Source organism: Asterias rubens, chromosome 2 (genome assembly GCF_902459465.1).
Source record: "Asterias rubens chromosome 2, eAstRub1.3, whole genome shotgun sequence".
Lineage (NCBI taxonomy): Eukaryota > Metazoa > Echinodermata > Asteroidea > Forcipulatida > Asteriidae > Asterias > Asterias rubens.
The window spans coordinates 8,955,209-8,982,091 of NC_047063.1; the positions used below are offsets into that span (position 1 = coordinate 8,955,209).

The 26,883-nt window shown below is 39.6% G+C and overlaps 1 protein-coding gene across 1 annotated transcript; it reads right to left on the reverse strand.

The window, feature by feature from the left end:
- Positions 1 to 888: 888 nt before the first annotated feature.
- LOC117307047 (kinesin-like protein klp-3) lies at positions 889 to 26,318 on the reverse strand. The gene is made up of 16 exons (XM_033791685.1): positions 26,241 to 26,318; positions 24,274 to 24,921; positions 17,961 to 18,068; positions 15,429 to 15,662; positions 14,346 to 14,459; positions 12,865 to 13,074; positions 11,371 to 11,442; positions 10,536 to 10,670; positions 9,786 to 9,993; positions 8,716 to 8,855; positions 7,868 to 8,041; positions 5,961 to 6,158; positions 3,815 to 4,026; positions 3,119 to 3,305; positions 2,251 to 2,346; positions 889 to 1,165 (listed from the first exon to the last, which is right to left on the reverse strand). The coding sequence occupies exons 2-16, from the start codon at positions 24,697 to 24,699 to the stop codon at positions 1,028 to 1,030; spliced, it is 2,652 nt and encodes an 883-aa protein (XP_033647576.1). The 5' UTR covers positions 24,700 to 24,921; positions 26,241 to 26,318; the 3' UTR covers positions 889 to 1,027.
- Positions 26,319 to 26,883: the final 565 nt, after the last annotated feature.

Sequence of the window (26,883 nt, forward strand, 5' to 3'; positions counted from 1 at the left end):
ACCAGTTGTTAATAGTTTTTAAATTTATTTGTTGTGCAAGTCGCCAGACAAACAAGGCCTGAAGGCCACTTCAAGGTGTAGGCTACAGTTTTTTTTTCAGGGGTCGTTGCCACCTACTCCCGGGGCTGAAACAGGGTTACCCCCTTTATGCAGTCCATACGGATGAAGTGTCCATTACATTGTATTTTGGATGGTAGCCTGTTTTTGCTATGCAAGATTTAATGATTGTCTTACTGATGAAAACTATTAATAATATCAATTATAGAGCACAACCCCAGCAAACTTTTATCTGACGCAGCAACAGCAAAACAAATACTAAATCATTCCTAAACACTAATAAATAAAAATAAATAAATAAATAAATAAAGAAGAAAATAAATAAAAACCAAAATATGGTTTTAAAAAACATGACAATAAAAGGTAAACAAATACATTAAAAAATAAAAAAAAGAAAGTAAAACAACATCAACCAATCAAAAACAATGTAGATTGAATCAAAGCTCCAAAATGGAACGATAAATCAAAGAAACTGTAAATAATTAAATTGGTACTCTAATCAAAACCTCATGTAAAATATCGTAAACATGAATGTTTTCATATTTCAGTTGAGGCTGAAAGATCTTAGTTTTTTTTTTTTTTTTTACTTCTGTAAAATGCACGGATCTCAAAGGAACATCACAGAATTGGTTTTAGCAAAACAGTAGCTGCCAGTGTAAGCACTTCATGTTATCCACCATATACATAAACTGACAAAGCTGTAGACGTTTGGGAGCGATCAGCCATCCTTTTTCACGTTTTTTAAATGCTCACTGAGCGATAAACTCAAAACGTTTTATTTATTTCTCATCAAATATGACATTTCAGAAAAATATTTCAAGGGATGTTTTCTACTATCATCATCATTAGACCGTGTCAGTTAAAATTCTTTAATGTTCCTTTAACTGTACACTAACAAATGCTGTTTTTAGCGTTACGATTTTAGTCTTATACACATTAAGTGAATACTTGATGTAGAAGGCCGTGTTGTTCATTTCTTTGGACCTTTCGCAACATTCTTTGTAGCCTGGCCAAGTGAAACCTGCTTAGCATTTGAACCAAACTGTAGAGTGCTTAGCGTTTCGCTGATGTTGTTGACATCGGGGCTGGTGTTGACAAACAAACAAGCCTGAATCAAGAAAAAGTAAAACCGTGCTTAATTGTTAGCCAAACTACAAGAAGATTTTGCTTAACAAAAAACCGGTTACCAGCCCAAATCATCAAGTTTACATCGTTTTAAATTGAAAATGGTTCCGCACTAATTTGTTGCTTCGCAAAGACATTTGCTAAGAAGTTATTTCTGTTTATACAGCTTTATGACATTGGAGCCTGCAGCTGATTTCACGAAATGCTACGATTAATCCAATCTCGAGTTAGGATGAGTAACTCTTCCTAACTTAGGATGGGTTCAATGCATCCTAACATCTGTGGATACGGATTTTAACTTGTCCCAAATCCCAAGATTAATCTGAAATTAGGAAGAGTTTGTTGAAATCAACAGCTGGGCCCAATTTCATGGCTCTGCTTACCGTAAGCACAGAATCGGCGCTTAAGGAAGCAGGGAATTCTGTGCTTTAAAAGGCAAGCGTATTTCCTGGGCTATCAGCAAATTTTGGCTGCTGTGAGTGCGTACTGAACGTTACTAGGCATTCTATGCTTAAAGGGCTAGCGCAGAAGTTCGGCGCTCGCATGTAAGCGGGGAATTGTGATCGTAAGCGGGTTTTGGTGGTACGCAGAGCCATGAAATTGGGCCCTGGTCTCTTGCAGAAATATCATCTTTGACGCCGTAGCTTTACAATAGACAAACAATATTTTTACCCCAGTTCCTTTCAAAACAAATCACTCTCTTCTGAAGATTCATATAGACCATGTGAACTTTGTTGACAACAAGTGTGACCTTGTACATTCTTTGGCTAGTCTGGCAGGCAAGATACTGCACTGGTCATATGGGAAAGTTTAATTTTTGTGTCATAACTTCCACATAAATCCAAAGAGTTATGAAAGTAAAAGCTGGACAAGTTTAGAGATGTGCCCCCCTTTCATCATATCAAAAGTTGATAAGAAATAGACAGTGCAATCTCCATAAAATATAAAATTTTATTTTTTCTTCCATTGGGCTGTGTACAAATCGTGCCTGCAGAAAGTCCAGGCTCTGTGGCTCTTTTGTAAACATGTGATGTCACAGCTCACATTGTCTATAGAACCTAGACTAACCTTAGCATCACCTCCGAGCGCTTGTTGAAGTAGATGAGTCAGCTTGGAGTTCCGATACGGAACGTGAAGTGCACTTGTTCTGAGCCCATTGAAAACCTGAAAACATCGAAACAACAAAATATTGATAAGAAATTGCAATTGTAACTGTTGTTATAAAACACCCAAAGTAGAACCTTGTCATTGGATTGGAAGATTGTGGCTCACATGGCCGAGCGGTTAAGAGCACTGGATTCAATCTCTGGTGTTTGATCAACAGGGTGTGGGTTCGAGTCCCGGCGTGAAACTTGCTACGTAAAATTGGGGAGGTAGTGCTTTCTGCTCTACCAGCCAGGCTTTGGATTGATGATACCCAAAGCCTACATGTACATTCGTATGGACTGTGAAAAGGGTTAATCTGTTTCAGCCCTAGGAGCAGGTGGCAACGGCCCCTGTAATAAAATAATTGTAGCCCACACCTTGAAGTGGCCTTCCGGCCTTGTGTGTCTGGCAACTTGCATAAAAAAAAAATTAATTAAAAATCAAGCAAATTATTACATTGGGAGAAAAATTACTCAGTTTGAACCAAAAAAGCTGGCTCCTCTGTTCACAAATGGGTCAAAAGATTAGCTTAAAATGAGCCATGATTGGCTCACATTGAGCCAAGACTGGTGTGGTCAAAATTGAGCCATTTGTGAACAGAGGAGCCGGCATTTTGGCTCAAACTGTGCCGTTTTTTTTCTCTCAGTGTATGTACCTGCCCAACCACGGCAATGGGCGGGGAGGCATCGCTTTTTGTTGCCTCCGTAAAGTATCGGGCCAGTATTGGCGTTTGTGCTTGTGTGTGTGAATTAAGAAAAAACAAAAACGTGATTTGGTAGATTTGACGAACCTGGCCGAGCGAGGTGAGTGACTTATTAATGGCAGCTGCCTCCACCAAGGTTTGTCCTGTGGCACCCGTCTTGGCGATTCGTTCAGACCCTGCCAGATCCACCAGCATCAAGGAACCGTAACTCGTTGCATTGGACACCTTGTTGACGCCCTCAACGTTCAGAATCAGCAGCAGATGGGAACGAGAACTGAAGATTAAATACAATACAAAAAGAAATAAAATGCGATTTATGCTTTTGAAAAACCATTGGCTCAATTTGATTAAAGTAATGCTTTTAGTAGTAAGTTTATGGGCCAATAACACTTCTTTATTTTTTCTCAGCTTCCTGGGGAGTATATATAACTTGGGCAACCCTAGCGCTCCAAAGGCCCTTTCATAAACAATATAAACCTCTACCTTTGAAGGTACCCATTTATACTCCTGGGTGAAGAGAAGCAGTTCTAGAAAAGCATCTTGCTCAAGGACACAAGTGTCATGACAGGGAATCGAACCCAGACTCTGATTACTTAACCACCAGACCTTGAATTCGATGCTCTTAACCACTCGGCCATGACACCCTCTTAAGATTTGTCTCCTGACTGATCGTTATCTGCAGATGTGGCTCAATTGTGAGTGGACACTCTTCATACTTTGCTAAGTATGTTAAGCACTGGATTCAGAAATATTCAATGAAGTCTTTGTAGGGATTACACATACCTGGTGGAGTTCATCTTAGTGGCAGCCGTTGTTCGGTTAGAATCTCCGGTTTCCATGACAGTAGTGATGTCACGCTCCTCCTTCACCTCGACTTCCGTCAGTCCTTGCACAAAGAGTCTCTTGCCTTGCATCTTGATGTCCAATTTCTTCTTGTCGCTTCCTTGGCACAGTAGATCCAGCAGAGCTTCATTGTACACCTCTAGCATGGACACCTGAAATGAGAATGAAATGTATTTTCTCATGAGGATTCTGCTGGAGTTCAAAACGCATACAAAAGAATACAAAAGGCAGGATGGTGATTGTGGTGTACTCAGGAATGCATGGGCCACAGTGGACAGGGAGTGGTCCACTCAGGGCTTTGCCTCAAGATCGGTGCTCCCCAAATACAGGTCTGTATTGTTAACATGTTTTTTCTTTCCGGTGTAATTCGATGCTATGTAGGTAGGCGCATGAGAAAATGTTTTATTCACAGTCGAGAAATGAGATTAGGAATATAATAGATGTTAAACTTGCATCGGGGATAAAGAATATTAATTTTGTTTTTTTACCCATACACCGATGTGTTAGCACTGTATACTCAGTACTTCCCCCGAGTCCCGTGAACAAATATCACAGGCATATTACTCGAGTTTGGGAATAAAAAGAGTTTACGTAGAAGTTGGAATCATATCTATTCAGCCCGTGCTTATCTTCAGGATCTAATTCAGCATAATCAACCCACTAGAAATCTTCGTTCAAAGAACAAACATCTTCTGTCAGCCCCAGGTATCACTAATAATACTTCCTATATGGTTCTCGCTCCTTCCAGAACGCTGCTGTGCATCTTTGGAACAGCTTACCACACAATTAATGTCAAACAGGCTGATGGAACTACTGATCAATTTAAAAACCGGGTTAAAACACATTTTGTTCAATTAATGTTATCACAGTTAATTTCATTTATTTCTGTCTTCTTCACTGAGCATTTCCTCACCCCCATTCTGAAACAACTTCACTGGCTCCCTATCTCTCATCGAAACATCTTCAAACTGATGCTCATTGTCCTCAAACCACTACATCTCAGAACTACTTCAAGTTTACACTCCGTCAAGGAATCTTTGATCAAGTTCTATGCTTCTCCTCATTGAAGCCAAGTCTCGACACTCATGGGGTGATAGGTCTTTTTCTTTAGTTGTGCCACGCATCTGGAACTCTCTACCACTTATTCCTAGATCTTGTCTTTGTACCACAACATTCAAATCTCTTCTCAAAACTTATCTTATGTCACAGGTTTTCATAAACTGATTTTGTTATGTCTGTTTTTCTTTTCTTTTGTTTTTGGGGGTTTTACTGCCCCTAGAACACCCAGCAGGGTGGATATGTGCACATTTGAAGTCTTTATTAATATTATTATCTTATGAGAGCCTGGAATCACATCTGGTCTAAAATCAGCACTAAAAAACATCCATAACTTGACATCGTCAATCTCTTTTAGGAAAAAAAGTACACAATCAGTACTCTTTTTTTTTGTTTAATGGTACGTTGGATCATGGCATGTCATGGCCGAGTGTTTGGGGGCGCCAGACGAATCTCTGGTAATTCTGATCGATCTAGTGTGGGTTCTAGTCCCAATGGTGGCACTTGTGGCCTTGAGCAAGATGCTTTTACCATAATTGCCTTGGCCTAATTTCACAAAGCCTGTAAGCACACAAATTTGCTTAGCATGAAATTTCTTCCTTGATAAAAACAGGATTACCAACCAAATTTCCATTTGTTACACATTGCTTGATACGAGTAGGAAGTAGGTTGTTTGCTTATCATGTGGCAATTCGGTTGGTAATCCTGTTTTTATCAAGGAAGACATTTTATGCGAAGCAAATGTTTGTGCTTAAAGGCTTAATAAAATTGGGCCCTTGTCCTTTGGGACATAAAGTGGTAGGCTCTGTGCATTACGATTGGTAGTACAAGTAAACAACATTTATTGTGGAAGAGTTGTGGTTTGGGTTGTATTTCTGATCTTCCCAACTTAATGAGGGATAGACAGGGATGGGCAAATCTCAACATGATTCAGACCTCGGTCGACTAGAGAGAGAGAGAGTGAGAGATATACAAGCCCTGCGGTCTTGTCGATTATCCCCCAAAAATCGAGCCGTACTTCTTTCCTTACCTTCAATGAGTAAGACACCTGGTCTCTCTCACCACAGATCTTAAGAAGTTCTCTAATTGATCGGACGTTGACCCCGGGGTCATCCTTGGTACCCATCATGGTGAAGGTTTTACCGGAACCAGTCTGCCCGTATGCCATGATGCAGACGTTGTAGCCGTCAACGCAGGACGTGATGATAGGGAGGGCCTGGTTGAAAACCTATTGGAACGAGTCAAGAGAGTTAAAATTTGCGTCGGGGATAAAGAAAGTTCACTTTGGTTTACCCTTCACATTGGGGTGTGTTAATATCAACCGGTTCTTATAGCGCTTTATCACACCCCTAGCGGTGTATCAAAGCGCTCAGTAGTTTGTCCTACAAGGTATGTGGAGCTATGTATTGAAGTATGAGACCAATTCCCATTTATAGCACCATGTAATGATTTACAAGGTGCTGTGGCGCAACATGCTGCCGATCAGGCCAGGAGCACCGGGGCGAGCCCCTTTATTTTACGATAAGTACACTAGGTTCATTTACGTGCATTAAAATAAATAAATAATAAATATTTGAGTTTATATAGCGCTTTTTCACTCCCGAATGGGTGTCTCAAAGCGCTTCAAATTATTACCCCTGGTCACTGGGCCTTAATTCACTCCTTAAACCATCTCAGCTCCCTGGGGAGTATACAGCCTCGTGCAACAAATGCGCTACTCGGCTAAATCAATCACAATAACCATCTCTGCCCTCACAGGTCCCCATTTACCCCTGGGTGGAGAGAAGCAATAATAGTTAAGTGTCTTGCTCAGGGACACAAGTGTCATGACCCGGATTCAAACCCACACTCTGCTGAACAGAATCAGCGGAGCTTGAATTCGGTGCTCTTAACCGCTCGGCCACGACACCCCATACACACAACACACAGGACCATTACGTCCCATCGGAAGGATGCAGCAATAATGGTTAAGTGACTGAATTATTGCGGCACCCGGTGCTAAAATATAGGATTTGTACTGCCTGTAGCTACCGGGCAATCTCAGTGGTCTAGTTGGTAAGACACTGCTCTAGAATTCACAGGTCTTGGTTTGAATCACACGCGACGTGTAAGTACTGGGAACCAAAGTTAAAGGCAGTGGACACTAAATAATTATTAGCACAAAACCTTACTTGGGAACGAGTAATGAGGAGAGGTTGATAGTATAAAACATTGTGAGAAATGGCTCCCTCTGAAGTAACGCAGTTTTCGAGAAAGAAGTAATTTTCCATGAATTTGATTTCAGGACCACAGTTTAGAATTTGAGGTCTCAAAATCAAGCATCTGAAAGCACACAACTTCGTGTGACAAGGGTGTTTTTTTCTTTCATAGTTATCTCGCAACTCCGATGACCAATCAAATTCAAATTTGCACAGGTTTGTTATTTCATGCATATGTTGAGACACACCAAGTGAGAAGACTGGTCTTTGACAGTTACCAATAGTGTCCAGGGTCTTTAACAGAGTCCAGAATGATCACTGGTCATCAAATGGTCATGGTCACGATCACCGTAGTCCAGTGGTTAGACTGCATGACTTGCAATCACAAGATTGTGGGTTCGAATCCCACCATGCTACCCAATGGTTTCACAAAGAATATTATAAGTGTTGTCGTCAAGTTACTGAATCACAATTTATACATTTGTGCAATTGACAATAAATCGATGTTAGTATGAAAGACATTTTCTGTTGCCAGCTTGGCGTTTATAAAGTATCCACTTTTGGGAGTTTGCCGAGTTCCCCTGATGGGAAGATCATTACAAAATTTTGTAACAAAATGTCACATACTGTAACGTACCTAACATAATGTAATGCCAAGATCATAGCGCAAATAACACAAGGAAATTATCCGAATAAATTATGATTTTTTTTTTCTAGCAAATATTGTGGTGGGTTCTACCTCCGTTTGAGTCGATGACGGAGTGAACACTTTATCAAAGCTGTACTGCATCTTCTTGCCAGCAGGGTTCACACCACAGATTTCTGTGTCGTCCGGGAATTCCAGGCAGCATTCAGTGCGCGAGTCATATCGCACCCTGCAGAACACTCTGATATTCCCGCGCAGTTCCTGGAGCTACAAAAAAACAACAACCCAACTTTGTTTTGAAAGTCAATCCAACCAAAAAAACATCCAATAAAAATTATAATCTCCCTAAAGAATCATTTTAGTAAACACTTCATTGCGGATAAATTTATGTACGGCTCACACAGTAACACCACAAAATTCTTCAGTAAATGGGGCGCTTTCTCTGCACTGTGTCTTATCACAACATGATGGTTGTAAATAATCTGTACTTTTTATTTTATTTTTGCAATTAATCAAGAGGTCAATAAATGAAAATCTCCTTGGATTAAATAAAAACAACTAACAAATTGTTATCTTGGATCAAAATGTCATTTAATCTTCTAAGCAAAATGTTCATCACTTCTCCAGTCTCAGCCCAGGTCAAAATTCCAGTTGAACCTAGTTAAACTGGGTTTAACTGGAACTAGTTGAAACCAGTTGATAAACTAGTTAAACACAGTTAAAACCAGTTGCTTTAATATGGAAAATGGACAGAACCCAACTGGTTTATAATTTCAACCTAGTTGAACACAGTTAAAACTAGTCCAAACCAGTTGGTTAATATGGAAAATGGACGAGTTTGGTCACTATCCAGTTGAACCAGTTGAGGTTCAACTGGAATTTTGACCTGGGAGTCGATATTGGTTTCATGGTATTTGCTGGTAACCGATTAAAGCCTTTACCTGATTATAAAGCAGTTTCCTTTGGAGGCATTCTTTCTTGTAGAGTACTTTGAGACTGTCGAGTTCGTGAGACGTACTCGAGTCTAGATTCTTCATCTTGGACAAACCAGAGAGGGCAGCTTTAACCAGTTCCTTCATTTCTAAAACAGCAAAAGTCATACAATTAGATTCTTTGTTTTTAAAGACACCGGACACCTTTGGTAATTGTCAAAGACCAGTCTTCTCACCTGGTGTAACCCAACGCAAGCATAAAATAACAAGCCTGTGAAAATTTGAGCCTAATTGGTCATCGAAGTTGCGAGAAAATGATGAAAGAAAAAAACACACTGTTGGTCGAATTTGTGTGCTTTCAGATAAAAATAAAAGACTTAACTTCAAGAAGTCTTTTATTATTTTAGTGAGAAATTACCTCTTTCTCAAAACCTATGCTACTTCAAAGGGAGCTGTTTCTCACAATGCTTTAAAATACTATCAACAGTCAAGACGCTTTTCGCAAATTCAATCGAAGGGACTACAAACCTTTTCATTGTTGATAAACAAAGTGCCCTGGTTGGCATGGCCGGCCGAATGTTAGCAAAACAACCACAATTTTTTACCAACTTGAATGTTTATCTTCTATGATTTGTTTACTTGTTTCAAACAAGTTCAACTTATTTTGTTATATTTGTGTAACATTTCTAAAAACTATAGCTCCCCGTTTTTGATTTGCATTTTTGGCTTTCCAACGTTTATCCTGAGGTTGGCAAAAACTTAGGCTGTGACATTGCAGTAGGAAGGTCTATATATATAGTTGACTATTGTGGACCATTGGGCGATTTTGTTTGGTACTATGTACATACATGCATAGGTAGCCGTCGAACATTAACTAATGGTTGACAAATGGTTGCTGCTCGATTTTGGCCTTTGTAGCTGGTCCCCCTCATCAGGCCCGGAAGTTAATCTTTGAAATGGGCAAGGCCATTTTCATTTCGCAAAAATCTACGAGGAATTTTCAAAGGGGCACCAAGGCCTATACCAGGGGCAACGAAGGCCTCTGTGGCCTGCAAGTTATCCCAGGCCATGACACTTACCATCAAATCCTTGAGTCACTGCCTTCTTGAGTGTTAATTTAGACTTGTCCAACTCCTTAGCCGCTTTGTCCACTCTAAGCAAGAGGTCAGTGTCGATGGTCGGACCCTGTGGCTCTACCACTGGTGGTACTGGGGGTACAGCAAGGTGCTTAGGGGACTCGTCAAACGTGGAATCGGGATCTGTGTCCGGTTCGGCCGTTTCAATGTCCTGCATAAGAAAAAAAAAGACCGAAGGGCAATTCCATGGTCAGTCGCATTACACTTTCGTGTCATTTCTTGATCTTGGTGCTAGTAGTTTTATGTGAGATATTCTTTCCAACAAGTTTATAGACTGATTTGTACTTGACACCCAAGGCCTTGAAGTGATGATATAAGAAATGTGGGCTTTGTGCTCTGGATGTTATAACGTTGTAAAAAGTGGTCAGTAGCACTACACAAAAAAGATGGTAAAAATAAACTACAAAGACCTGTCTCCTTTTCTCTAGCGTTCGGGAAGACAATTAGCAACGCACACAAAAGCCCTGGGCCCACCAACCATCTCCTTTTAGGAGAACCAATCAGGGCAGTGACTGAGAAGTCTGAAAATCTACAACGCGGTAGTAGAATATAAAGCAAGACAAGTTCTCAAAAGAACATAATCTACCTGGCAAGTAGATACACACATGGTGTTACGGCAAACCAAATATATATTGATACCTGACCATGCAAGGGTATTCTTGGTGAAAAGAAACTACTTTTAGTAAAACTTACCGGTGTGGGCGCCTTGCGTCTAGCTGTAACTGGTCTGCCTGTTCTCGGTCTCTCTTGCTGCATTGCGGAAAGTCTAAGGTTGGCCGTCTTAGCCTCCACCTCCAGGCTGACAGCCTGTTTGCGAAGCTGCTCGACCTATACAACATCAAACAAAAGTGGATTTGTTATATTTGTGGCGCCTGAAAATAAGTCTCAAGTAAGATTCTCAAATCCATTCCATCCTGGCTCATATTTTAAGAAACATTCTTCTTAAATGGTTGAGTGCTTAGTACTGACTGTCTTTTTCCCATTATTTGTGCCTTAATTTATTTGATTCAGGGTTGAACAAAGAAAAATTTACTAATAATAATAATAATAATAATTGTGGCGGCTCATATAGCGCACACGTCCGTCACTCAGTGACGCTCCTGGGGCTGTAACATTCAGTATTTCCTGCAAGATGAGAGTGAGACTCGAACCAACGACCTCCGGGTCAACGCGCCTGCGCTCTACCAACTGAGCTATTAGCCCTATTTTGGCGGTCTCCCTATTTTCTCAATATCTTTGTTCAGGGGTGCCAGGAAAAGCCATAACACCAATAACTGCCGTGTAGAGCCAGGGATCACACCCAAATTATGATACGTTTTTATATGATTATTTATTTGCTTCACTTATATGTACCATTTCTTTGAATGGTTTTACACCAGATTTAGTGCGCCTCTATAAATGCTGTGTAATTCAAATACATTCCATGCATTCTGTCAGGGGCGTCTAAGTACAGGACAGTAAGATTACAAATCAACTGTTTAACTTCCAGTTATTGGGATTGCTACTCAATGCCATATGGATAGATTACCTCAGTCATCATCTTGTCAAAGTCAGTCTGCAGACGCTTTTTCTGATAATTGATATCTTTGTGAGACTTTTGCTGTGGAGAGAAAGAGACAGAGACAAAATGAATTTGATTTAAATGTTGATCAATAACTGGGCACTGCTGCAAATTTGAGTTTGTTAACTAAGATTTAAGTTTACAATTAAGAACTCACTCTGCAGTAGCAAGGTTAAAAACGAGAAGTTCCCCGATCCACTAAAGCGATTTACTACCTTCCGCCCAGGTATTAGTTAAGAGAACTCTCCCAAATTCCAAAAATCAACTTCGCTGTATTAGAATATAAAGCAAGACAAGTTCCCAAAAGAACATAATCTACTGTGGAAGTGTCGTGGCCGAGCGGTTTAGAGCAACAAATACAAACTCTGGTTTTTCTGATCAGCAGAGTGTGGGTTTGAATCCCCAGCTGTGACACTTGTGTCCTTAAGCAAGACACTTAACCATTGCTTCGTCCTTCGGATGGCACGTAGAGCCGTTGGTCTCATGTGTTGTGTAACGCATGTAAAAGAACCCAGTGCACTTTATCGAAAACGGAAAGGGGTTTTCCGGTGTTCCTGGCTGTGGTTACTGAATGCGCCATAGCACCTTATAAGGTGCTACATAAATCATGGGTCTCAGAATTCATCACTGCAATAACCTATCTTTCTGAAAGTTTGTATATACTCAGTGCCTTGAGTACCTTGTTTGGTAGATACTTGCACTATATAAGACTTCTATATTATTAAAATTATTATTGTTACTAATACCCAGCAAGTAAATTCACACATGGTGTTATCGCAAACCTCATTATTAAGTCCTGCTGTCTTGTGGATTTTTCCCCCAAATGAGCCCTGAAGACTTTTAGTACTATTATTAATATTAAATTATATAAAACATTCTGTCAATAAAACCTTAAGCAACGACGTCATCCAGCGGCCATCTTAGAGGTAAAACGATGACAAAACAATCAAAACGCACAGATTTGGCAAATGAACAGTTGCTTTTTTTACCTCTAGGTGAGGTCGTCCCACTGATATAACGTCATGTACAAAAGGTCTATTATGAATATTTGGTTTGCGGTAACATCATGTGTGTATCTACTTGCCAGGTAGAGTTTGTTCTTAGAGAACTGTCTTGCTTTATTCTACTGCCTCGGAGTAGATAATCAGAGGTTCGGGAGACTTCTCAAGTCTGAAAAGAACTGTCCTGCTTTTTAACTATTACCTAACAGACTAAAATAGACTGGACTACTACTTTAGCTATATGATCGTAATTAACTGTACTGCCGCGGAGTCAGTTCTGAATTGGTCTCAACGCTTCGACTAGCTTGCTCTAGTCATTGTCAGAACAAACTCTACCTGGCAAGTAGATACACACATGGTGTTACCGCAAACCAAATATACATTGATACCTCACCATGCAATGCCTCAAATCCTATATAGGTCTATATGTTTATGAAGGAACAAGCATTTTTCAACTTACTAATTTGGCCAACTTGTCTTGCAAGATGGAGATCTTCTCATCTTTTTCTTTGATGAGTTTCGTGTTGACCCCAGTCAGTCTATCCGGGCTGTCCATGGCCCCGGTATCGCCGATTGCAAAGTAGGTGGAGATGGCATCCTCCGTGTCGTAGTTGCTCTGACGTAGAGCCGCGATCATGTCATACTTGTCTTTCCACATGGGCAACGCTTCCTAATAATAATAATAATAATAATAATAAGACTTGTAATGCGCACATATCCACCCTGCTGGGCTGGGTGTTCACCAGAGAATATGAGGTCACAGCTACAATAACACAGGAAACATTTGTACAAGAGGGAGGACTGATTTGTTAAAGTAGTGTATCTCAAAACAGACCATTTTGAGATAAATAGGTTTGAAGATTTATTTACAGCTTTTTTTTGTATACATATATTAGTGTCACAAACTTTGAGTTTTACAGGCCGACATCCAGATTGTATCTTCCAAACCAATTATCGGTTGACATTGAGATTTTCAGAATCGGAGATAATAATAATAACCCGTTTTTATATCGCGCTTTTCACACCCGGAGGGCGTCCCAAACCGCTTCACATCATTAACCCTGGTCACTGGGCCTTAATTCACTCCTTAAACCATCTCAGCTCCCTGGTGGGGAGTATACAGCCTTGTGCAACATTAATATGCACTACTCAGCTAAATCAATCATAAGAACCGTCTCTGCCCTCACAGGTACCCATTTACCCCTGGGTGGAGAGAAGCAATTATAGTTAAGTATCCTGCTCAGGGACACAAGTGTTAAGACCGGGATTCGAATCCACACTCTGCTGAACAGAAGCACCAGAGCTTGAGTTCGGTGCTCTTACCTGCTCGGCCACGACACCCCACTCCCAACATTGCAATGTTTCTTTGCTAATTACTCAAAGTTGTCTGGTGTACCTGTGTTATCTTTTTCCATAACCGCAGTACTTCGAAGTAAAACGTTTCTCAAAATGCAATATACTATTCAAAGCTGTTGTACTTCTTACAAGGTAAGTTTTTAACATAAATGTTTTTTTGTGGAGAACTTTCAGAATCATAATCTCCAGCATTTAACCTGTCAAAAAATGTAGAGTTTCCTTAGACCCACAGGAGTTGGAACAGGATTAGATAAGATAGGATTTGATTTATTGTCCACGTTAAAAAACATAGAAACTAGCCAAATACAATATACACAATCAAAATCAAAACTATATAAATTACAAAATAAGAGAAGTAGAAATGCAAAGCAACAAAAGACATGCAAACTAAACAAAAAAAATGCACCAGCCAAAACAACGCCAACCAGTCACATGGGACATCAAGACAACAAAGGCTTGAAGAAACACCCAGCCTTCCTACCCCCGTGACCAGTTAACGCTGCCCCGACAACCAATTCAATCCATTCCAGGATCATGATAAGGTAAATTTTAGCCCGTATGGCCGTCTATAACTAAAACAATTACCTGGATCTGTCTAACAAGAGGTTTAATGAAGTCCGAATGTTGCTCCCAAGAAACTGGCATCTTCACCCACGCTCCTGACGAATCGTCAAAGTAACAGTGAATATTCCGCTTTTCCTACATTAATTATAAAAATAATAATAATAACAATAAATAGCATTTGTATAGCGCTTTCCACAAGCATTTCAAAGTGCTTTAGCATTGTCTGAAAAGATGTGTTTTTAAATGTGAGTTCTGAATAAGCTGATTGAAGATGAGTCACGGATGTGTATAGGGAGCTGTTCCAGCAAGTTGGTGCAGCTACTAAGAATGCTCTATCACCATAGCGATTATTCGTGCGTGGGCCATCGGAAAGTTGAAGATGAATGTTGGATGTTGATCGAAGGCTCACAGATGAAGAAGGCAACTTTTGTGAGATGAGATTATTGATGTATGTGGGAGCGAGGCCATGTATTTCTTTGTAAAGAGATATTATATTGCTTTGTAAACAGATATTATGTATATTAAAACCAAAATGAATACTCTTTATTCCCGATGCAAATTTAACATCTATTATAACGTTGCGGTACCTGCTGCCAAAAACATAGGATTCGAACTGCCTCTAGCTACCGGGCAATCTCGGTAGTCTAGTTGGTAAGACTATGCTCCAGTAGCAAGGGTCCTGGGTTTGAATGCCACCCGAGTAATATGACTGTGATTTTTCATCACAGCTGAGCTCAGGTCGGGTACTAAGTAATTACTTAGAATGTAACATAGCTAACACACATCGGTGTGTATGGGTAAAAACAAAAATGCAAATTGTTTATCCCCGATGCAAATTTAACATCTATTCTATACTTTACGCATTGTTGTTGTTTTCTTTCAAGATACTTGATCAAAATCACTTTGACGAGTTTACCTATTATCCTCGTTTAATTTTAGTTTAGGTTATTATTTGGTCAATAAGTAATGAAGTTTTCCTCCTTGTGGCATTGTTGAAATTTGATCAGAAAAAAATCAAGATTTTAGTTTAACTTTGTTTAAAAAAAAACAAGGTTCTGAATCTTACAAAAACACAACAATCGTAAAAAATTTGATGAAATATACCTCAAATATATAAGTGAGGAGACTTCCCCGAGTTGGGTGTTTGATTGATCCAGCCCGGTCGTCATTGTTACCGCTCCCGAGCCCTGGTGAGATATCGATGTCTCCGACATCATGGGTTTGTGATGTCGAGGAAGCTGGGTTACTATTAGAGCCAGCATTGTTGTCTTGTATTGGATCTCCATCCACTGAGAAATGACCCTGGCCAATCCATCGTTCTGGAAACGCTTGCCATTCCTGGAAAAGAAAAAAAAAGATTTATCAATGGGTGCTTTCAATTAGCTTCCCCGTCTCGACCCCACAATGCTCATTCGTGTGAGCCCCTGACAAGAGCTAATTGAACGATCACACTCGCGCTTTTGTGGTGACATCATGGAACTTGGGCCAGCCCCAAGTGACCCGCTCCACAAGCAGGGCAGACCGGGGTCAACCCGGGGAAGCTAATCAAACACACCCTATAAGATGTAATTGTAACACTAATAGCATGAAAGCCAAGAAGTCCTTGTTCTCAATTTTTTTTTTAATTGTTATTCCGCCAGTTTTTACCAAGTCATATTGTCGATTGCAGCTTTGCTCATCACACTGCCTCAACCTTATGGAACAATCTCCAGGAACATTTGAAAAAATATGGATTCCATTGATAAGTTTAGGAGTTGTCATCTAATTCATGCATTTTGTTTGATACTCACCAAGGCCCAATTTCATGGCTCTGCTTACCGTAAGCACAGAATCAGCGCTTACGGAAGCAGGGAATTATGTGCTTACGGCAAGCGTGTTTCACGGGTTGGCGGCGAATTTTGGCTTCTGCGCGTGCGTACTCCGTGTTACTAGGCATTCTACGCTTACAAGGCTAGCGCAGGAATTCGGCGCTTGCACGTAAGCGGGGAATCGTGATCGTAAGCGCAGAATTCGGCATTAAGCAGAGCCATGAAATTGGGCCCAGTAAGCTACATGTACCTCTTATATCTTGTATATTTTTTTGGTTGTCTTTATTTTCTCCATATCAGATAAGGACATGTTTAATTACTACATGTATGTGTTATGCGCTATGTGAACATTTTTATTGTGTCTTTTGTCATAATTTTCAATTTCTTTTGACATAAGCCAATCCATGACCCCACCTTTGAAAAAAATCTTGATCTTTGAGGGGCAAACAAATAAAAAATGACATCCCTGAAGACAGTATTTCAGTTGATAAATAATGAATGTCCGATAGCGGCATAGTAGCCACAGGACATTGAATACTCCTTTAATAACCTACGTATGTAGTTGCTAGGAAACACACACAAATTTACTTTCTATTTTAGGATAGTTATTTTATGACCTACTGTACTTCTAGAGCTTAGCAGTCTGCAAGTTATTAGCGATAATGATGGTTCGGCCATACATTAAATATTAGGTTCTCTGGCGTGTCGTTGCCAAGCAGATAAGAACACCGGACTCAAGCTCTGGTGTTTCTGATCAGCAGAATGTGGGTTCGAGTGCCGGTCTTAAAGGAACACGTTGCCTTGGATCGGTCGAGTTGGTCTTTGAAAAGCGTTTGTAACCGTTTGTTATAAAATGCATATGGATAGAAAGATGTTGTAAAAGTAGAATACAATGATCCACACAAACATGCCTCGAAATTGCACGGTTTTCGATTTTACCTCGTCGACTAACTTGATCGGCCATTTATGGGAGTCAAATTATTGACTCCCATAAATGGCCGACGCAATTTCAAGGCAAACTTGTGTGGATCATTGTATTCTACTTTTTAAAATATCTTTCCAACCATATGCATTTTATAAAAAAGGGTTACATACGCTTTTTATAGACCAACTCGTCCGATCCAAGGCAACGTGTTCCTTTAACACTTGTGTCCATGATTTAAGGAGATACATTGAAATGGTGCTACGTCCACCTTTTGGTAAACCCTTAAGTTATTTAGAATTACATTTAATAAATAATACGGGAAAGTTTCCTTTATAAGGGAGTTTTTTTTTTTAATTTGCTCAGGAGAATCTGAAATGATTGGGATTTTTAGGGGACTTTCTGCAGAATCAAGGAGAGCTGGCAGCTCTGTATGATGGCTGGATTTGTCCTATATTTGCCTCACAAGATGTTTTGTTTGGAATGCCTTAAAACACACCTTTGGTAATTGTTCTTACTTGCTGTATCCCAACATGCATAATAACACTCAACTGGTCACCGTTTCTCACAATGTTTTATACTATCAACGGCTTTCCATTTTATACTATCAACATGTGCTTTCTCCAGAAGACGTTAAGAGCATACTGATTGAATTGAGTCTAAACCAACGATTCTTTTCAGAACCACCTAAACTCACATAGAGACAATCATTATATGTTACCGCAAACCTTTCAATATCATATTTCCACCATGCAAAGTTTCAAATCCTAGTTTCCATTGCTTGTTACCAAGTAAGTTTGTATGCTAAAAATAAAAAGTTATTGTGAGTAATAACCAATTACTCAGTGCCTTAAATGTAAAAAATTAGTCTGTGTGCCTCGACTGTGGTGTTACATGGTTTGTTACCTGCGTATTCCAGTTGTCCAGGTAGTGTCTTTTGCCAGACTGTTTGATACACGTGTAAGTTCTTCCATTACTGTGATGAAACGTCTCAAACACAATGTCGTCCTCGCCCTGGTTGGGGGAAATAAAGGTTCATTTAGAACAAAATTTATATTCAATTGACCCAATTCACCTGACGTCATCATCAGAATAATCTTGGATGCGCCATTTTGGCGGTCAATGTCAACGTGTTATTCAGTGAAGTGCGCATTTTAGGCGAGGCGGCGTTTACATGTAAACCTATTGACCACCAACATGGTGAGCGTAGCATCAGTTGCTGCGTGTGACACGCGTGCAGGTGGTCAATAGGTAGATAGGCCCTATGGTGTTTTGTGTGCAGCCTCTGTAGTTTTTTTCCAGAAATTAATTCACTAATTTGGAAGTTTAATATGTAATTTGAGAAAAATCTAAGCTTTTGAAGAATCATTGGGGTGGCTTCTGACAACTCTTTGAAGTTATTATTGCTCTCCACTGGAGGGCCACAGATCAGACGAGGGTCTAATTTCATGGCTCTGCTTACCACCGAGTTCTACGCTTGCAATCAACATTCTTCGCTTACTGGGCAAGCGCTGAATTTCTGCACTAGCTGTGTAAAGCAATAGAGAAACGTGGAGTACACACCCCCACTAGGACACAATTGTGTTTATATGGTGTCTACTCATAGCTGTGTTTATGGTATCAAATGAGGACTTCTCTTTGTTCTCCAATTCTTTGGACAAAACATTTTTTTTAGACGTCCCAATTGGTTTTATATACATGAAATCGAATCCAGGATGTCCTCGGTGCAACTTTTCCCTGGATCCCTTCTGTTAAAGTCCTCGGTTAGAGTGCATAAAAATTCTCTGCTCTCTCATGAAATACACTTGTCATAAGCAAGGAATTCCCTGCTTCCAAAAGTGCTGATTCTTTGCTTACGGTAAGCTGGCTTTCAAAGAGAAATGAAATGGGGCCCAGGTGGCCAGAAGGACTTTAATAGCCTATGCTACACTTACTATAATAATAATAATAATAATAATAATAATTTGGGGGGCTAATCATCCTTACTCGCAGCTAAGAGCTGAATTGCGAAGGACGCGGCTACAACGTGTTCGAGAAGCAGGCATGCAAGGGCGCATTTAGCTGCCAGCCACATCAACCCATTATGACCATGGAGCACAGCCAAGATCGAAAGTGTTTGATTTTTCCTAAGGGAGGAAAACCGGATGGTCTGGAAAACCCTCGTGGCACAGCAGAGAACCAACGCACAACTCAACTCACATATGGCCCTGACCGGGAATCGAACCGGGGTCACCTTGGTGAGAGGCGAGCGCTTTACGCTTTATGCACGAGCCAACCGTGCCTAGACATACATCATATAGGTTTAGTGCAAGGGAGCTAATAATCATTCCAATCTCAACAGTGCTTGGGGCCAACAATTTTTCTGGATACATATTTTGCTTATTTGCTTAAAACCGAAATTATACTCTAAGGGGCCATTTAGAATAGTCCATGTTTCAAAAATAATTTTATTTAATTTTGTATAAATTGGTTTGACCCACCTACCCCAAATTTAGATTTTTAGATAGTGAACGGCTTCATAATATAATCTATACGAGCCAGATATTTCAGATCAAACATCTCCAACATCAGTAGTTTCCAATGGCCTTTCCCTGGCTTGAACATACAACTTTGCAGTTTAATCAGGAATGAATTTCATAATCTTCACCAGCTGCGTTATTGTTTAACTTCTTTTTTATAAAATAAAAGTTTATTTGTTAACAGGTATTCTGTCAAAATAAATAACTGAGTTTTTGACCAATCCACCTAAAATTTTGAAGAAAAACGATTTTATTGATTTTGTTTTAATTTTCAACATTAGGCCTAACTGTTCAGAAAGGCTGCTAAGATTTAAGATTTATTATTATTGGTAAAACTCTATTGTTGAAAAAAAAAGGCAAACACATGTTTTAAAGCAATCGCACAACATCGCAAGAACATAATCTACTCTGGGAGTGTCCTGGCTGAGCGGTTAAGAGCACCAAATTCAAACTTGGGTGTTTTTTGAATCCCCAGCCGTGACACTTGTGTCCTTAAAGCCATTGGACACTTTCGGTAAACAGTATTGTCTAAAGGCCAACATCGTGTATCACAACTTATATATAAAATAACAAACCTGTGAAAATTTAGGCTCAATCGATCATCGGAGTTGGGAGAAAATATCGTGAAAACCCACCCTTGTTTCGCCGTGTCATGACATGTGTTTAAAATAAATTTGTTATCCTCAATATCGAGAATTGAAAATTTGAAAATTGTTTTAATGTTTTCTCAAAAAGTAAAGCATTGTATGGAATAATACTTCAAGGGGAGTCTTTCACCATTAACTTCTGTAAACCCTGTAAGTTACTTGTAAATCTGTGATATTTTAATTTTTGTTCTGTTCAGAAAGTGTCCAATGGCTTTATGGGGATGTAAATTGCAGCATCATACATAAACGAGCCCTCAAGCGCAATGAGCAGAGCGTTAATAATACTACATTCAGAAACACAAATGCAGCGACGACAAAACCAGGTGAGACGACGCTATTATTAACTTCAAGGACGAGACATGTAATTATGGAAAACATGACGTGCACATCAGTTCCTTGCAGTTATTGCATTCGTACTAAATTGAATAAACTCAATTTCTTGATCTTCTACGATGACTGTACTAACGCAACCAGCGATCTCTCTTATAGTAAATCAACTATGGTGAAAATGTAAATTAACATTTCAAATGATTTAATTAGGATTTTTGTTGTTGCTTATTATTGGTTTGATTTTTATTATTCATCTGCAAAGTTAAAGGCAGTGGACACTATTGGTAATTACTCAAAATAATCATTAGCATAAAACCTTACTTGGTACTCCCAGTCTTCTCACTTGGTGTATATATTATGCATAAAAATAACAAACCTGTGAAAATTGGTCGTTGAGTTTGCGAGAAAACAATGAATAAAAAAAAACCTTTGTCACACAAAGTTGTGTGCTTTAATATGATTGATTGTGAGACTCCTAAAAATCTAATTCTGAGGTCTTGAAATCAAGTTCGTGGAAAATTAGTTCTTTCTCGAAAACTAAGTTACTTCAGAGGGAGCCGTTTCTCAAAATGTTCTATACTATCAACAGCTCTCCATTGCTTGTTAGCAAGTAAGTTTTTATGCTAACAATTATTACCAAAAGTGTCCACTACCTCTGTTCTGCCTCTGCAGAAGGTCTGGTTTGGATCAAAAGCTAAGGCCATCTACCCTACTCATTTCATACTAACACTACAATAAATTTCTCTCTAAAGGCAATTTCAAAGTCCTATGAGTTAAAAATACTGCCTCTCAATCCTGACGACAAACACTATATTATTGTATTGTGGAAACCCCATGTCTTATTATGGAGACAAGATGAACTAAAATCAATACAAGCAGCTTGCAGAGGAGCTGCTATTGTTCGCTTGTATTTAATCCTTGTGTAGTGCTTGTACAAACCAACCCAGAGATAGATCGTTGTGAAATACTTGACATTTTGTAATGACGTGTGTTAACATGGTTCAGTAGGAAAAATATAATGCACATTTCTCCTTTATAAATCATATTTATTTTATATAAAGTATCATATTTTCTTTGTTGAGGGGAGGGAGCAGAGGTGGGTAGAAAATTCCTCTAACGGCAGTGAACACTAATGGTAATTTACTCAGAATAATTGTTAGCATAAAACCTCACTTGGTAACGAGTAATGGGGGAGAGGTTGATAGTATAAAACATTGTGAGAAACTTCTCCCACTAAAGTAACGTAGTGTTCGAGAAAGAAGTGATTTTCCACTAAAATATTTGAATTTGATTTCAAGACATCAGAATTAGATTTTGAGGTCTTTAAATCAAGCATCTGAAAGCACACAATTTCAGGTGACAAGGGTGTTTTTCTTCTACTATTATCTCGCAACTTCGATGACCAGTTGAGTTCAAATTTTCACAGGTTTGTTAATAATATGTTAATTTGTTAATGTTAATTTATAAATGCATATTTTATGTGAGGGGACTGTCTTTGACAATTACCGGTGGTGTCCAGTGTCTTTAAAGGCACTGGACAGCTTTCATTGCCTTTGTAATCTTTAAAGTGTAATCCCAACAAATCCATAAAATGACAAACCTGTGAAAATTTGGACTCAATTGGTCATAAAGGTTGCAAGAGAAACAAAGATAAAACATCCAGTCTTTGACCAAAAAATTTGTGTGCTTTCAGATGCCAATAAAATGCTTCAGGCCTGACGTTTTTTACTATTACATGTATACCCAATGTATAGCTGAAGTTAAAGACACTGGACATTATTGGTAGTTGTCAAAAACAAGTCTTCTCACTTGGTGTATGCGTAAAATAACAAAATTTGAGCTCAATTGGTCGTCGAAGTTGCGAGAGAAAAATTAAAGAAAAAACACCCTTGTCACACGAAGTTGTGTGCTTTCAGATGCTTGATTTCGAGACCTCAAAATATCATTCTGAGGTCTAAAAATCAAATTTGTGGAAAAATAATTCCTTCCGACCACTTTGTTACTTCAGAGGGAGCCGTTTTTCACAATTTTTTATACATTCAACAGCTCCCCATTACTCATAACCAAGTAAGTTTTTATGCTGATAATTATTTTGAGCCAATAGTGTCCAGAACATTTAAACTGCATGGTATAGCCACTACTGTTAGTTGTTTGTTCTTTTTATTTTTGTCTTCTTCAGGAATGATGTTATGGTCCTGAGAAAAATAGTATGATTTTTTCAGCGCAAGGGTTGTTCAACATGTTCAACATGTTCAACGTGTTCAACATGTTCAACGTGTTCAACGTGTTCAACGTGTTCAACGTGTTCAACGGTGTAGGCTTTATGGACTTTTCAAGCTATTTATGCATGGAATTTCATCTTTGAGAAGGCAAGGACCATTTTCATTTCATAAAATCTGCAATTCTATACTCGACACTTTTGAAGGGGCACCAAGGCCAAGACCTGGGCCACTGGAGGTCATGGCCTCTATTTATTCCTGGCCTGTATTTAATCATGTCTGGGTTTTTTTCAAGGGCCAAAAAATAAATCAAAAATCAGGTTTAAGTAGGAAAAATATAACGCACATTTCGCCTTCTCTAAGGTAAATAAAATCTTTCTTTTTTTCTAAACTAGGCACCTATCACATTTTCTTTGTTGAGGGGAGGGAGCAGAGGTAGGGAGAAAATTTCTTTAAAGGCAGTGGACACTATTGGTAATTACTTAAAACAATTATTGGCATAAACCTTACTTGGTAACGAGTAATGGGGAGAGGTTGATAGTATGAAACATTGTGAGAAATGGCTCCCTCTGAAGTAAAATAGTTTTTGAGATTAGTTTTTTAAAATCTTCGCAAATTGTAAAAAGGTTGGTGCTTAGGTCTCTACAATTCCTATAACTCTGCTGGCCAATCCATACTGACACGGTTTACTTTTTCCACTAAGTTCTATGGTCAAAGATCCTTCCATTTAAGTGCTCTTTTGTTATTGACTAACTTATTACTCCTTCATATTCTTCAATTCAAGCTGACTCTCTTCAAATTTTTAAGGGCTGTTTTAAAAGACTCTTTGTTTGAATCTTTATTTTTGTAACTATTGCTTGATATTTCTTGTCATTGTTTTAGTATGTTGTGTTGCGCATAAAGGCTCCAGCATTGTTTGCAACATAAATGTCTTGTATGTATGTATTATTTCATCTTATCATCGACATAGTACGCAAAAGAAAGTTAAAATTTTTCCTTTGTGCCGGTAAGTGTTTAAGTCGGGCTACGTCTCATCTCCTTAGATCTCAAGGGTTTTTCTTGGGGTCTATGCTGTTCCCATAAACGCAGGCTTCTGCAATAGATATTTTATATCCTCACATTTGTAACTATTTCGTCTAGATGTTTACCAAGTGTTTTCGGAATGGTGCCAAATCTTACAAAGTTCCCTGGCCAGGTCTTGCTACTTTCGGATCTTTTCTTTCTCCTTCGAAGCTACCCTTCCCTTAAATCTCCCGGCACAGCTATGTCAATGAGATGACACGTCTTCTTCGTCTTAATCTAAGACTACAACATCCGTACGCCTACATGTATGTTCTATAACATGATCAGTCTGACTGTTAAAGTCCCAGAGGTTCTTGACCTGGTCGGTTTCTGCAACTTTCTCCCAAACATATTATTTGTATTAATATTATTATAAATATTATTAAAATTCTTCGAGATTGATGGCAGAGGCTAAGAATTCTGAATTATCTGAGATACCTACCATTTCCTGCATCTGTAACGCCATCGACAAGAATTCATCGGGGTCTTGATTCGGCTGCGGCAATAGGGTAGGAGGCTCCTGGGCCTGTTGATAGTGCGACTGCAACGCGCTCGTGAAGTTCTGCTGCGTATTGATAGCATTACCAGCGTACTGCCACTGCTCCTGTGGGCCCTGTTGACTATACCCGTTATACCCGTTCCTGTAGTGGTCAACGGGTTGCACTCCTCCGTACGAGCCCCCACCGACCGACTGCGACGGCTGCTGCCTTTGTGGTGAAGGCCGCGCATTCGGGTCGTGAAACTCGACTTCTTCAAAGTTACGTCTGCCGCGACTCTGCGAGCCGCGGCTAGACGGTTGAGTCATGTTTGTGAGATCTGCTCCTGATTGGGATGGTGTGGTTTGCTTTGAGCTGGACCCACTTCCCATTATCAGGGGCGGAGTTTAATCTAAGAGGATTTTATCAGCCGACCAGCATCATTTGCTGGACGGTGATAGCTGCATGTTGTAGAACGAAGGTGTTACAAACTCACTACATGGCCGTTGCTCTGATAAGATCTATCAAACTTCAAGATATGATGAACTATTTTTTTTCAAATGAGTCCAAGTTTATTCCAATTGAAAAGCGTCACATCATCATGGAATCCAGACCTGCATAATGAAACAAAACATTTAAGACAGAATGAGTGAGTAATTAAAAGCAACATCTTTGCAGAGATTGTTTGTTAGTTGATGATCTTGATCAAGGTGCTTTACAACATTGTTATCCCTGCTCATCAGGGCCCAATTTCATGACTCTGCTCACCTTATACAAGGAAGCGGCGCTTGCGGAAGCAGGGAACCTCGCGCTTACGTCAAGCATATTTCACGGGTTAGCGGCGAGTTTTGGCTTGTGCGCGTGCGTATTACAATTCACCATTACTAGGTATTCTATGCTTATATATACAGCTTGTGCAGAAATTTTGCTTTTGCACGTAAGCGGAGAATGGTGATCGTACGTAAAAGGCAGTATTCCTGACAGCTGGAGGAGAGTTGTGAATATCGCAACTACTCTCTGGTTGAAACCTGATGTCCCTCACTCATCATAGAGGTCAACCCATTCCAAAAACTGTTGAAAGTCATTCGAAGATCGGTGCGTGGTGTGAACAATTCAATGTCCATCAAGTTTTAAATTAATATATGTTTGCATACTTCTTAAAAATATAGACAACAAAGAAAGGTAATTAGGACATCAGTTGATAATGATAAAAATGGCATCATTATATTTTTTGAACTCAAAGAAAAAGGAATGGTACCTAGAAAACAGGACAGTGGAGGATATGAGTGTCATGTCCTGTGTTAGTCCTGTGCTGGATATCCATCAGGGGCCCAATTTCATGGCTCTGCTTACTGCCGAATTCTACGCTTACCTTACGATCACAATTCCCCGCTTACGTGCAAGCGCCGAACTTCTGTGCTAACCTTGTAAGCGTAGAATGCATAGTAACGTGGAGAACACACGCATAGAAGCCACAATACGCCGTTAACCCGTGAAATACGCTTCTCCGTAAGCGCCGATTCTGTGCTTGTACCGGCCAAAATTGAGTTTGAACAGCAGTGCATACAGCATGTTGTACAGATACCTATATACTCCTAAACTATGCGGTTTTGATTCGCTATCGAAACCGTATAGTTCTAGGAGTAACAGATACCGATACGGTCAAAAGCAGTGTGACTGTGACCCCCTGTGTGGAGGATGCAGGAAGGAATGTGGGTAGGAAGGAAAATACACTACTTCTAGAAACTATGGCTCCCCGCGAGCCTTAGGGCCTACAGTTTCTAAATTCTAGGTAGGAGAGAAGTAGAAAATACACAGTCATTGAGTCTTGACAGATCTGATGACAGTGACACCAGGCAGGATCGGTTTTGGTCACAGTTGAACCATGAACCTACACCGTGTAGTCAACGCAAGTAATAACCACACAACTTACCATTGTTTATACTTATAGTGGACAGAAAGTCATCTTAACGTTGCAATCGCTCTCAACATCTCCACCGATCGCAAGGAGACTGATGACGGATCAATCAAAACAGAATGCACATTCTTCAGCGTCGTGTGCTGCTAGGTGACGTCTAACCAATAGAGGGCGCTGTTTACGGTCACCACTAAAAAGCATCATCACATTTTCACGTCGTCTGCTAACTTTTTTATTTTTACGGTATACCACTTTGTAGCCTTTTCTCATGTACCTTTTTTTTATACTAAACTGTTATGATTTATAATTCAAGATTATTAACAACTTTTAAACAGGAGCATTGTAATAAAGAAGGGGGGAACACATATTCCATTTATTTCCCCTGGACCTGGTTTTTAACTTCCATGCTTTGTCTTTTTCTACCTCCATGTTTCGACCACCAATAGTGTGTAAACAAAAGAAAAATCGACTATTATTATGTTTATAATTGATTGGGCAGGATGTAGCACAATTTTCGCCATCCATCCTCGGCAGCTTGACTTGAACACTGCAGAACAAGAAAAATAAACTATTCTATTTGATCACCTACTGAAGCATGATCGTGCCTCAATTGAACAAACTGGCAAGTGTTTTCTTAAAGGGATAGGTTTTGTAGACA

What these genes read in the sequence shown, in the direction of transcription:
- LOC117307047 (XM_033791685.1), bottom strand. Translation starts at nt 24,699, where the DNA reads ATGGGAAGTGGGTCCAGCTCAAAGCAAACCACACCATCCCAATCAGGA. An exon ending in AAGACAAGTTGGCCAAATTA is followed by an intron (nt 11,443 to 12,864) that starts GTAAGTTGAAAA and finishes TTCTCTCCACAG; the next exon opens with CAAAAGTCTCACAAAGATAT. An exon ending in CGTCATCGACTCAAACGGAG is followed by an intron (nt 6,159 to 7,867) that starts GTAGAACCCACC and finishes TCGTTCCAATAG; the next exon opens with GTTTTCAACCAGGCCCTCCC.